At 35.2% G+C, this 14,214-nt stretch overlaps 2 protein-coding genes across 2 annotated transcripts; both read left to right on the plus strand.

The window, feature by feature from the left end:
* The first annotated feature begins 10,951 nt into the window (after positions 1-10,951).
* On the plus strand, positions 10,952-11,422 carry LOC111281771 (uncharacterized). Its single transcript, XM_022869426.2, has one exon. It carries the CDS (start codon positions 10,952-10,954, stop codon positions 11,240-11,242), a length of 291 nt encoding a protein of 96 aa, XP_022725161.2. The 3' UTR covers positions 11,243-11,422.
* A 130-nt stretch (positions 11,423-11,552) lies between these two features.
* On the plus strand, positions 11,553-13,355 carry LOC111281770 (uncharacterized). The gene has a single exon (XM_022869425.2). The coding sequence runs from the start codon at positions 12,780-12,782 to the stop codon at positions 13,164-13,166; it is 387 nt and encodes a 128-aa protein (XP_022725160.1). The 5' UTR covers positions 11,553-12,779; the 3' UTR covers positions 13,167-13,355.
* Positions 13,356-14,214: the final 859 nt, after the last annotated feature.

Here is a 14,214-nt window from a genome sequence, read left to right on the forward strand (position 1 = left end):
AAAAGTTTAAGTTCTATAGTAACTTAACCAGAATGGACTCCTTGGCCAAAGTAAGTTTCAAATAAAATTATTATAGTGATGAATCTCTTCCTAATAAGGCTGGAGCGGGAGATTATTAAGAAGTGTGCGATCCAACCCTATCAATTTTGGCCAATTAAAAAGCCCAACAAGTTTTTTGTCTTTGACCCTAAAAGATCCCCATGTATTAAAAGAAAAGTGAAGGCTATTTTTTTTGGTATGAAAGAGTAGCGTCGAAAAGAAAAAAAGAAAAGAAACCAAAAAAAAAAAATAGAGAGAAAATAGAGAAAGAAAAGTTGGTAGAACAGAAGTCGATCCGTGGTCTGATCGAGCTAAATTTTTGTCAATAAGTTTATGATTCAGAGTTCTACATACTCTTTAAAAATAAATTCATGATGTATTTATTGAGTCATCTATTTAGTAAGATTTCTTCAATTATCTCTCTAATTGTTAATTAGTTTTAATTTTAGCTAGAGAAGAACTTTGTATATCTATTATTTGATAGTGAAAATTTTTTTGATGGTTCGTGATTTTTTTCCTTTTACACTGAAAGATTTTTCACGTAAATCTTAGTATGCTTTATTTTTTCTACGTTATTGATTGTTAATTTTTATTTATTACTGTGGATTAATTATGATATATTATTTCTGTATTATTATGTTTGTTGCTTTAGGCCTAACAAAATATTCATATAGCATAACAATAAATTGAGGAAAAAGAAAAAAAAAAAAAGAACCGGATAAATTCAATTATTAAATCAATAACAACAAATAATATATTCAAATCATTCAAACAGAAAAAAGTAAAATACTTCTACAAGATGCTCCATCTAGCAGCCAATAATAAAGGTCAGCAAGCTACACATTTTACCCCTAGTATTTAGAAGAAAAGAAACATAAAGCCTAGTGCTGAACAAGAAACTAATAGTAGCTTTTTCTTTTGAACTATACTTGTCATTAAACTTTTTGCTCAAAGAACAACCACAGAACTGCATAAAATGAACAAATTGACAATAAATTCAACTTAAAGAATGAAAATTCATCACCATTTCTAATACAATGACCACAAAATTCCTAGATTAAACAGACGAACTAATTAGTGATTCGATTCATTTAATTCCATCCTTGTTTGCTTTGAACCAAAAAACAAAGTTAATGTATATATCAACAAATATCATTTCGCGGAACATCAAATCAAAACAATAAGAATTTGCTCAAAATCCAATTGTATTAACAATTTTAAAGTCGTATTTATGATTTAACCAAAGCCAAAAAAGAAAAGAATAAATTTAAGATTAAAAAATAGTTTTGCATGAATCATATGTTAACATGTTCATCGTAAAATCATACACATACGAATTACGAGAAGAAAAGAGAGCCAACTTTTTATAAAATAGGCTTTTATAAAGCTCAGCCTACGGTGAAATGTACAGAAAGTCCAAAGAGTTAGGCCCATGTGGAAGACTGCTAATTTAACTGTGACAGGGTAACGGTTAATGATTGAACTATGAGCATTGGGACTCGAGTGTTGTTACATCGAGGGGTTATTTGTGTTGTGGAATTTCCTCGATCCTTATTCTTTTTACTCTTTCCCTCAAAGCTTGAAAGCTTGGCATTGCAATCTGATCGAATCCCTAATAAGTTCTTCAATGATACAATTTCAGAGCTTTATTCCCTCAAGTCTTTATATCTTTATGACTGTAATGATTTAAAGGGCATCTTTATTGCAAGTTCATCACTTAAGCAGTTGAAAATCATAAATGAGAAACCTGTTGACCTTGGCCACATTTATGTTGCAGCACTGAAGCTTTAAAAAATCTTTTTGACTTAGTATCCGATTGTTTTTAATAGGACTTCATTTCAATTTTGTTGTTCTGCCCTCCAAGATTTTGTGTGGTATGGCTATCCTATGAATTTTTATCACTCTGCGGGAAATTAAAGCCATCTCTAATGTGCTGGACTTTATCTGACACTTCGACTTGAATCAGATGTGACACATCTGTAACTGTAGAAATGCAAGAGGGAGTCAAATATGCTTGTATTCTTTGAAGAATCTATGAAGAGGTATGGCAATTTGTGTAACATCTATAACTGTTTTGAAAATGTAATTTGTGCTTCAACTTCTGATGGTATTCTAGTTTGACCACGCATTACATATACAAGAACCCAATTGAATTTTACATTTTGGCAGCAGAAAGATTTCTTTACAGGGCACATCATAAGTTCTTATCAACCTACATATAGGTATATTCATGATATGGTCCCATTAAAATTGGCATCAGATGATGGTATCCACTGTTGCTTGTTAAGTATCTTATTTAAAATCAATTGACAGTAAGTGAAAGGATTCAATTTGAATATAAAATTACAAAAAATTATATGTTTATTAGATGTAGAATAACTTACTTTAACATATCCTAATCATGTGCAGATGAAGATGAAAAAAGCCTATAACGTGACAGATTTGAAAAAAGGCAACAAAATAAAATCCTGACTCTGATATCATGTTAAGCATCAAACTTAAAATCAATTGATTGTAATTAAAGGGATTCAATTTGAATATAAGATTACAAAATGTAAGATAGCATCACTTTAACAGGCCTCCATCATGTGTAGGTAAAAATGAAAGAAATTGTTCACATAACAAATTTAGAAAAAACAACGAAATGGAAATCCTGGGCTAAATTATACTATGTTAAACATCTAACTTAAATCTAATTAATAGTAATTAGGTAGGCCAACTTACTTAAAACCCACACTAACAAGCATTCATCATGTATAGACGAAGATAAAAAAAGCCTATTACATGACAGATTTGAAAATCAATTGACAATAAATAAAGAGGTCCAATTTACTTAAAACCCATATTAACATGCCCCCATCACGTGTAGCCGAAGATGAAAGAGGCATATTACATGATGGATTTGAAAATGGTAACAGAAAAAAAATCTTAGCTTTAATATCATATTAAGTACCCAACTTAAAATCAATTTACAGTAAGTGAAGAGACTTAACCTAAATATAATATTATAAAAAATTATATATTTATTAGATATGGGATAACCTACTTTAATAGGCCCTCATTACATGTAGAGGAGATGAAAGAAACCTATAACGAAAAATATTTGAAAAAAAATAATAGAAGAAAATCTTGGATCTGATATCATATTAAACATTAAATTTAAAATCAATTGACAATAAATAATGAGACACAACTTGAATATAAAATTACGATATATTGTATATTTATTAGATGTGAGATAATACTATACTAACACTACTTACTATTATATCAAGATATTTATATTATATATACTAGATATATTCTCTATGCTTTAATAGATAATTGCTCAGCTAATTTTTTTCAATATCTTCATACTATATTTGGAGGTAAGCAATCTCGACTGGCCCTGTTCTTAAAGCATGACTCTAGAGCAAGACAGATTTCTTCGATCTAACCTTTCTTGCGAAAACACTTTGGCTAGTTTGCAACGTGGTTACAAACTGAATTTCTAGTACGAGGGGAAAGGTCTGATCTCACTTCATCTGTCAGATTATATTGGCAAGTCATCAATTTTGTCCCCTTAACTCTTCTTGTTGCGCCTGAAGCAATAATCACAACAATACAGAAGCAATAGATAACAATCAACAATCAATAATCAAATGCGCAGAAAAAATAAAGCACACCAAGATTTACGTGGAAAACCCTCCAGTGTAGAGGGAAAAAACCACGGGCCACCAGAAAAATCTTCACTATCAAATAATAGTTATACAAAGTTCTTCTCTAGCTAAAACTAGAGCTAATCAACAACTAGAGAAACAATTGGAGAAATCTCACCAAATAAGTGACTCAACAAATACACCCTGGATTTGTTCTTAGAGAGCTTCAAACCCGATCTTCACCGTTCAGAATGTATAACTCTGAATCATAAACCTCCTGACAAGGTTCCAACTCAATCGGACCACGGATCGACTTCCGTTTAACCAACTCTCCCTTCTCTTTTTTCTCTCTCTGCTTTTCCTGGCTTTTCTTCTTTTTCTGCTTGGTTGTCGACACACATATAAAACAACCCCACCTCTTTTTTATTAAGTAGCTAGGGCTTTGTGTAAAATAAAAGATCAAGGCCCATGGCCTTTACTTGGTCCAAAACCACTTACATGGGACTGGACCCCATTTTCCTAACAATCTCCCCCTCCAGTCCCATTAGAAGGAGATTCATCACCATAGCAGTTTCATTTGGAACTTACCTTGGCCAGGGAACTCATTCCGGCCAAGTTACTGCAAAGCTCAAGCTTTTCCCTGGGAAGTATCTTAGTCAACATATCTGCCACATTTTTATCAGTATGGACTTTCTTCAATAGCATCTGCTGTTCTTCAATCACTGAACGTAACTAATGATATCTAACATCAATGTGTTTTGTTCTAGCATGGTACATGGTATTCTTACTCAAATCTAAAGCACTCTGGCTATCACAAAATATCACATACTCTTTCTGATTCAACCCCAATTCAAAAAGAAAACGTTTCATCCAAAGCATTTCTTTACATGCTTCAATTGCTGCAATATACTCAGCCTCTGTAGTTGACAAAGCAACACACTTCTGCAACTTAGACTGCCAAGATACAGCTCCTCCTGCAAAAGTGAACAAATATCCAGAAGTAGATTTCCTACCATCAAGATCGCCTGCCATGTCAGCGTCAGTAAACCCTTCTAGAATTGGTTGTGAAACTCCATAAGTCAAACACATTTTTGAGGTACCCCTCAAATATCTAAAAATCTATTTTACTGCTTTCCAGTGAACCTTCCCTGGATTAAAAAAAAATCTGCTCACTACACCAACTGCATGAGCAATGTCAGGCCTTGTACAAACCATAAGATACATTAAAGAACCGACTACAGAAGAATAAGGAATACTAGAGATAGCTAGTTGCTCTTTCTTAGACACTGGACAAGATTTCTTACTTAGATGAAAATGGTTGGCAAGTGAACTGCTAACTGATTTAGCATGTTGCATGTTGAATCTACCAAGCACTCGTTCAACATACTTTTCCTGTGACAACCACAGCTTTCCAGCTCTCCTATCTCGGATAATGTCCATACCAAGAATCTGCTTTGCTGGACTTAAATCTTTCATATCAAAAGACTTAGACAATTGTTCTTTCAACCTGCAAACCATACTAGCATCTTGTCCTACAATCAACATATCATCAACATATAATAATAGGATAATGAAGTTACCATTAGGGAATTGTTTAATATACACACAAGAATCCGCTGTTGTTCTTTTATAGCTATGACTCACCATAAAAGAATCAAACTTTTTGTACCACTGTCGCGGAGCTTGTTTCAAGCCATACAAGCTTTTCTTCAATTTGCAAACTAAGTGCTCTTTCCCTTTCACTTCAAAACCCTCAGGCTGATTCATATAAATATCCTCCTGCAAATCACCATGCAAAAATACAGTTTTAACATCAAGTTGCTCAAGCTCAAGATTCAAACTAGCTGTCAATCCTAGTACCACTCGAATAGAACTCATTTTTACAACTGGAGCAAAAATCTCATCAAAATTGATGTCTGGTTTTTGAGAAAAACCTTTTACTACCAATCGAGCTTTGTACCTTACTAGTTTGTCACCATCCTTTTTCAACTTGAACACCCATTTATTCTTTAATGGCCTCTTCCCTGTTGGAAGTTTAACAAGATCATAAGTACCATTTTTTTGCAATGACTCCATCTCTTCTTTCATTGCTTTTAATCAGTGCTCTCTATCCGGAGTAGCCTGCACATCTTGAAAGCTTTCTGGCTCCCCTTCACTGGTAACTAAAATAAAATTTGAACTTGGATACCTGGTAGATGGCCTGTGCTCTCTAGTAGATCTCCTAGGCTGAGACTCTACATCACTTGATGCCGAAGGTAGCTCCCCCTGCTCAACACTCTCAGGTAGAGAAGATTGCTTCCCCTGCTCAAAACTAATAGCATCTGGCTCATCACCAACTGTAGCTGGCTCATCCATATCCCCAAGTTCTGTTTCTGGCTCATTTTCACCATCTGTGGCTCTTTCCTGTGAAATCTCTGTCGGTGTTGAAACATCACACTCAACAGTAACTCGTGTAGTCTTCTCATTTTTCTCAAGGTCTGCTATGGTTTCTTTTTCATGAAAGACCACATCTCTACTTCTGACTGTCTTTCTCTTTACTGGATCCCATACCCTGTAGCCAAATTCCTCATCACTATATCCTACAAACACACACTGTGTAGCTTTACTGTCAAGCTTTGATCTCTGCTCTTTCGGCACATGCATGAATGCTTTACACCCAAAAATTTTCAAGTGAGAGTATGAAGCATCTTTTTTTGTCCATACTCTTTCTGGAATGTCAAAGCCCAAAGGAACTGATGGTGACCTGTTAAGTAAATAACAAGCTGTGTTGACTGCTTCACCCCAGAATGGCTTTGGTAATTTTGCCATCCTCAACATACATCTGACTTTTTCCACAATGGTGCGATTCATTCTTTCAGCTATACCATTATGCTGCGGTGTTCCAGGTTCTGTCCTCTCATGCCTGATCCCATGCTTTGAGCAATACTCTTCAAAGCTTTTAGATGTGTATTCCCCACCATTATCAGTTCGAATACACTTCAAGGGTAACCCTGTCATCCTTTCAATCATGGCATGAAATTTTTGAAAATACTGCAGTACCTGACTTTTATATTTCAACATATACACCCAAGTCTTACGTGAAGCATCATCAATAAAAGTAACAAAATATCTGCTACCACCTAATGACTCAACCTCAATGGGATCACATACGTCAGAATAAATTAATTCCAATCTATTTTCTTTTCTCTGAGAACTTTTACGAAAAGAAACTCTATGATGCTTACCAAACAAACAATAATCACATGAATCGAGATACATACCTTTGGTCAAGGGAATGAGAGAGTGCCTTGCCAAAACCTGTAACCCTTTTTCACTCATGTGTGCCAGCCTCCTGTGCCACAAGTTTGCTGAAGCATCATTTTCAACGGTATTTACCTGGTTACCGTTCAATTGCATCCATGTCTTATACATTATGCAGCATAGTTTTCCCTTTGCAACTACCATAGATCCTTTGAGAAGCTTCTACTGTCCATTCTTTTGTCAGCTTTCATATCCCTCCTTATCAAGGACATTAATAGCAAGCAAGTTCATTCTTATATCTGGAATGTGTCTGACATCCCTTAAAGTCAACATGCAGCCTGTACTAGTTTGTACACTAATATCATCAATCCCAACAATCTGCGACACACTCTTGTTTCCCATCTTGGTACAACCAAAGTCTCTTGCTTTGTAAGTTGTAAACAACTCTCTCTTAGGAACACAATGATATGCCGCTCCTGTGTTAACTATCCACTCAATGCCGGGATCACTAACATGATTACAATCACCATGTGTATAAATCAAAGTAACTGAATCACTATCTGAATTCACTGCTGCAACATTGCCATCATCTGAACTCTTACCTTTCTCATCTTTTCGTTCTTGCTTCAAGATTCTAAAATTTCATTTTATATGACCCGCCTTACCACAATGGAAACACTTCACTTTACCTCTAGATTTGGATCTATGTTTAGACTTACCACGGCCTTTTGAGTCCTGACCTCTGTCGATGTTTCTACCCCTGTTCTCTGTGACCAGAGCTTGATTCCCAGGGTCTACATCTTTTCACCTCGCTTCTTCATTAAGCATACTGTCCTTTACCATCTCCAATGTCACCTTATAATCAGGAGCTGAATTAAGAACAGTCACAACTAGAGTATTCCAGCTGTCTGGCAATGAACCCAAAAGAAATAATGCCTTCATTTCATCATCCATTTTAAGCTCCATAGTAGTCATCCGATTAAATATATCTTGAAAATCACTCAAGTGCTCTGTAACAGATCGTCCATCCCTGTACTGTAAAGTTGCAATCTTTTTAACAAGCATAACTTTATTCATACATGTTTTTCTCTCATACAATGCTGCCAATTTTTCCCAAACAATGTGAGCATCTGACTCCTGCGCTACATGATGAAACACGCTGATATCAACCCATTTTCTGATTGTAGCCAGCGTCTTTCTACCTAGCTTCTTCCAGCTTTTATCTTTCATATCTGCTGGTTTAGCCGAATCACCCAATACTGGCTCATACAAATCTTTACAGTATAGATGATCTTCCATCATAGGCTTCCAAATTGAATAATTCGATGCTGTCAATTTTATCATGGAACCTGTATCACCTTCCATGATCTCAAACAGAATTTACTTCTATCCTGAGATGCTTTTGTATCGATGTTTCAAAATAACCCTCGCTCTGATACCACTTGTTGCGCCTGAAGCAATAATCACAACAATACAGAAGCAATAGACAACAATCAATAATCAAATGCGCAGGAAAAATAAAGCACACCAAGATTTACTTGGAAAACCCTCCAGTGTAGAGGGAAAAATCCACGGGCCACCAGAAAAATCTTCACTATCAAATAATAGTTATACAAAGTTCTTCTCTAGCTAAAACTAGAGCTAATCAACAACTAGAGAAACAATTGGAGAAATCTCACCAAATAAGTGACTCAACAAATACACCCTGGATTTGTTCCTAGAGAGCTTCAAACCCGATCTTCACCGTTCAGAATGTATAACTCTGAATCATAAACCTCCTGACAAGGTTCCAACTCAATCGGACCACGGATCGACTTCCGTTTAACCAACTCTCCCTTCTCATTTTTCTCTCTCTGCTTTTCCTGGCTTTTCTTCTTTTTCTGCTTGGTTGTCGACACACACATAAAACAACCCCACCTCTTTTTTATTAAGTAACTAGGGCTCTGTGTAAAATAAAAGATCAAAACCCATAATCTTTACTTGATCCAAAACCACTTACATGGAACTGAACCCATTTTCCTAACACTTCTAGCATACAAAGAAATAAACTCCAAGAGGTTCATGTTATTGTCGAGCTTTTGCGGTAACTGGTAAGTTTGATGATGGCATTTGGCTAACATACATGGGATGAGTCTATCCATTTGGTCCAGTATATCGTTGCCAGGTGGAGCGAATTTTCGTTCTGCCGCTGGCACCAGGCTTAGATTAGTCTAAATTATTATTTGTTGTTTCTGAAAAAAATCATGCCAATTGATTAAATATAATATAATTTAATTCAACTATGTCCATTTAAAAAATTTTGGACGATGTATAAGAGGAGGTTAATATTTTCATTTTTTTCAATGGTGAATTTAAAGAGAAATTTGAACCGATTGTCAAGTGTCGGCCTGACTACGTCTGCTTGGCTTGTGAAATTATTGGAGTTGGTTGAGTTGTACTTTTCTCTCTAGCCTGTTGGTCCACATTATTTTCTTCTGCACGTATCATGTCTGCCATTGGAGACATTTTGCAGCCGTGGATCTTGGTGTTAAACATCGACATCACAAAGCATCCTCGTATTTTGCTCAGTTACCCTTAACAGGTGGGCAAAAATCGGTTTGAATCGATTAAATCGATTAAAATTAAATGAATTTGATTAAATTGATTTGATTTATTCAGTTTTAATTATAATCGATTTTTTAAATCGATTAAATTGATTAATTCGATCGATTTTTTATTTTTAAAATTAATAATCATATTGATCGAATTAATCGATTTTTTAATAATTAAAAATAAAAAAATTGAGATAAATATTTTTATTTAATTTTTTTGGTAAAATATTGTTGAAATTATTAAATTCTTTAGTAATTTAGTTTGAATGATACTAGAGTTTGAATTTTATTGAATTAAATTTATGGTTAAATAATTATTTATAATAAAAAGAAAAATAAAAAAAAAATCGATTATTTAACCGAACCGATCAAATCGAACCGATTTTGATCAGTTCAGTTATAATCGATTATTTAATAATATTTGATCGATTCAATTATTTGTTAAATAAAAATCGATTAAATTGATTATTGATTTTTTCAAACCGAACCGATCGAATTGACCATTTACTCACCCCTATCCCTTAAGATATCCGACCCACGGGAAACACCCCGAAGAAGGCCATCAGAGTTTCAGTTTCTCCAGGCCATTGAAATCTTACACTTGTTTACTTCCCTGGGAACCCTTTTTTTTTTTTTTGTTTTTCTTTTGCGATCTTTGGGGCTGAATTTTGCTCAACCAATATGATCAAGGCCTAGATTTCCACATATCTTATGTGAATTTAGTTAGAATAGTTGGAAAAGAAGTCGGTCAGGCAATCGTACATGATGTTATGTACCACCTACTACCAACTTTTTGCAAAAGAAGAGAATGGCTTGAACAATGTTGTGATTAATTGGAAACTTCATCAGGATTTCCTGGTTCCTTTCCCAATGTAACATGAAAGGCGTATTTTTAACTTTAATAAAGTGCTGCTCACCAGCTTAGTGCTTGTAAAACTAGGTTGTTTAGTATTTGTGATCGCCTAACAGGGAAGATAAAAGCAAGAATAAGAGGAAAAATTTTTTGTGGGGTTGGGGCTGCACTGTTTTGGAGCTTTTTAAAAATAAGACCAGTACGATGAGTCAAATCAAGAATCATTTTTTGTCCAGGTGAATTGGCTTACTTGGTTTTCACGTTGTACTCTTTTCAATCACCCATGGCATCCATGTCTTCATCTGTAGGCTAAAGGATAACGCTTGATTGCCCAACCACCAAGTGCTTAGGTTGCCACTTTTCTGTGGTGGATCAGGAAAATTAAAGAACCACATCATTTCCATCTTTTAATTACAAAAAGGAAATATCTACTTTTATCAGTTTCTGTAATTTTAAGTCAGTTTGAAGGTAAAACCCCCACCAAAAGGATGTGGAAATCAGCTAGTTAGATATATATCTAGGAAACTAACAGACACCCATTTTCTGCAATAACAACTCTAGAATTTTGATTCCAGCATTTCTTCTTGATCATGGCCTACTGCTATTATGGACACTGCTATTGTGGAAGATGCTACAGACCCTCGTCTCCTCTACCATACTCAGTCCTGCTATTCCTGGCGCTTGCATTGATGTTACTTGCCTTATCATCTTTAATCCAATTTGAGATAGTTATGGAAAGTGCTGAGGATAATATGACTTGGCTAGTTTTACTCGCAGTATTGGCATTACTAGTCCTTGTTCGTTGGTTGTCTGCGGATTCTTGTCGGCGACCTCACTACTGTGGCTGTGGAAGATGCATGCCCTGGAAGTATTGCTACTAAATCTACCTTTTCTGATCCCTGGTTTGTCTGATACTACAAGTTACTTGTTCTATTTATGAGTTACAATGTCTTTGATGAACTGAATTGTGCGCATATACATATTATTAGATTAAACTATAGTTTTGACAATTTTATGATTTGTTTTATAAGATTTTTTTTAATGGCGATTGGTTTGATAAATCTGTTTTTGGGAATTCGAAATTAATTGTTTACTCTGTTCTTCCAAGTTAAGGAAAGCCTGTCTCCTTACAAGTCAATATATTTTCCATAACTGGAATTTGGGAGCTTTTTTATTCCACCGATTCTAAGCATCTGAGACTTGAAGGTATGTATTTTGATTAGTTGTAGTTTCATATATCTGCTTCTCCCTTTGTTCAATATGAGGGGAAACGAAAACAAGTGAACAAATATTTGGAAAATCTTCCAGACTAAACCAATTTCCTTTTCATTCATAGAACAATACGCACATTTAGCTCTCAAAGCAGAGGTCCTAGAGTTGAAATATTGCCAAGTGCTCTTCCTTTTCACATAAAACGTTTGACAATTGAGCCAACTGTTCCCACCCAGATCATCCTCTCACCCTTCTCTCTACCCCACCCAAACATTACAGAAATGAACGGTTCATTCGTAATGCTTGTGGTGACTATGGCACTAATTTTGAGTCCTTTGACTACCATTGCTCTAGTTGCAACTTGATCTCCACGTTGGATGTGCTCTTTCATCGAAAACCATGTGAAGCATGTTGATCACCAACACCCTCTTACTGTCTTCTATTCCTCCTCATGCAACAAGGGAATCCAGAAGCTCTTCACTTGCAATGTGACGTAGTTGTTCCAAAGAAACAATGGGTCTGCCACTGTGAAAATCCAACAATGGTACCCACTTGCGTCGTACAATTCTTGAATATTTAAAAATGTTACTGCTTACTAGTATTGATGTATTATTACATTCTCAATTTCTTAGGCAGATGCAAACCATTTCCAGACAGCACCATTTTCCAAGTGATGTAGAACAATACCAGTTTCCGTAATTAACCTTTCAAAAGTTTGCTCTTCTCTGCTCTTTCCTTTTTCTTCCAAACTCTATGCTTGAGGGTTATAGACTTTTGACCCTTTGCAACAATTGGATAGACTTTTGACCTTTTGCAACAATTAGATAGCAAATTTCTTCGAAAAAAAGATCAACTTTCAATTTTTCATCTATGATTTCCTTTCACGCGGTTTATCGACATCTTACGTTTAAAACAAGTTTGAGACTGATAGCTTTGAATCATAAGGAGAAGAGAAGAAGACAAAGTATATTTCATTTTACCGTCCTGTCTTGAATTTCTGCCGCTCAGGTCCCACATTTGCCAACTTCAAACCTGAATCCAAGAAGTTCAGACTGATCCACTAACCAATAAAAACAAGAAATCTACGTCCAGAATTACCCTGGTACAACTTAGTTTAAGCTGTGAACCACAAATTCAGACACTCATTTTTGCTATAAATAGACAGGGCCTTCAATTCTAAACAGACCCCTTTACACAGACCTATTTATGGCCTATTATAGAAGAGGAGACACCATCTTTGATTCATTCACTGTAAGTCCTCTGCCATATCCAGTTCTGCTAATCCTAGCAGTGACATCAATCTTTCTTGGAATATCATGGTATGTTAACTATGAATCAGTTCTGGAAACTGTTGAAGAGCAAATGAGTTGGGTACTTTTTGCCACACCATTAGTGTTGATACTCTTAGCTCGTTGGCTTTCATCTATGGAAGCTTCTGATATGCTATTTAGTTCATCACCATGGGAACGTCGCCGCCAGACTCACCGTCGCCCTTCAGGGGATAGCTCACCATGGGTCGTGGCTACTTTTATTGTGTTGTTGTTGATTTTGGTGCAGTATCAGTCAGTTTTCCGTGGGAGCTGGCTGGTATGATTGTGAATTTGTGATATTAGTACTATAGATTGAAAAACTATTTTAGAATTTATTTTCTTTGGTTGGGTTATTAGCAGTTTGATATGTGATTACTGAACTGGGCTTGCTTTATTAGACTGAACACATGTATGCCAGCATAGATAGTTGTATTGAAAATAACACTGCAAAATAGAAAAGAAGTTGCTGTAAGGTTGGGAATTGCATTCATGTTTAATAGACAGTTTCTGATAATTAAAGCAGTTAACATAGATCAAAACTACAGTAGTATAGAGATAATTTCTTCCAGAAAAATCAGACCCTACTTGGGATTCTCAGAAATTTCAGTGGTATAACCTTGAAGCTTATGCTGTTTTGGTTCATCATACAACAAAATTTTTCCTGAAATAGACCTGAGAACTGTATTTGATCAGATGAGTAGAAGTTTAGTTTTCTTGAATTGTCTGAAATGAATTATTGGTCCAAGATTCAAAGTTTAGGTACTTTTCTTGTATTGGCTCAAGTAAACCTAATCCTGAGTTTGAATGAAAGCCCAAGCAAAAAGAAACCTCTTTTACTAATAAAGTGCGGTAAAAGCTTGGTTGCTTAGTACTCTCTAATGTTTCTACATACAAGTTATCTTTAACTTACGTTTCAAGCTAATCATTAGTCAAATTCTTCAAAAAAAAAAAAAAAATCGATGGCTTTACAATGATGATAAGACCAGGCCAAAGCATTCCATGTTAACTGTTTCTTTCTTCAAAAGGCGAACGCAAAAAGTACTGCTTTAATTTCGCTGAATGCTGATCTATCCCTTTTCACAATGTTTGTTATCTGTCCTGGTGCAGAAGCTGATGAGAGTATCATTGCCTTCCCATTTGTCTGATGTAACAGTAACAAACTAAAAGGCACCAATAAGCAGGTGGACCATGATATCATTTGTCTGAATTTTTATTTTTTGATAATGTTTATGGTCAAAAGAGAAATAAAGTTAAATCTTTTACAGATGTCTGGTAAGTAGTAGGACGTCCATTTTATATAGAACCTTAGTATAAAGTCACCTGTTTCGCTC

Source organism: Durio zibethinus, chromosome 5 (assembly GCF_047325235.1).
Source record: "Durio zibethinus cultivar Kanyao isolate XHJ-2024 chromosome 5, ASM4732523v1, whole genome shotgun sequence".
Taxonomy (NCBI): domain Eukaryota; kingdom Viridiplantae; phylum Streptophyta; class Magnoliopsida; order Malvales; family Malvaceae; genus Durio; species Durio zibethinus.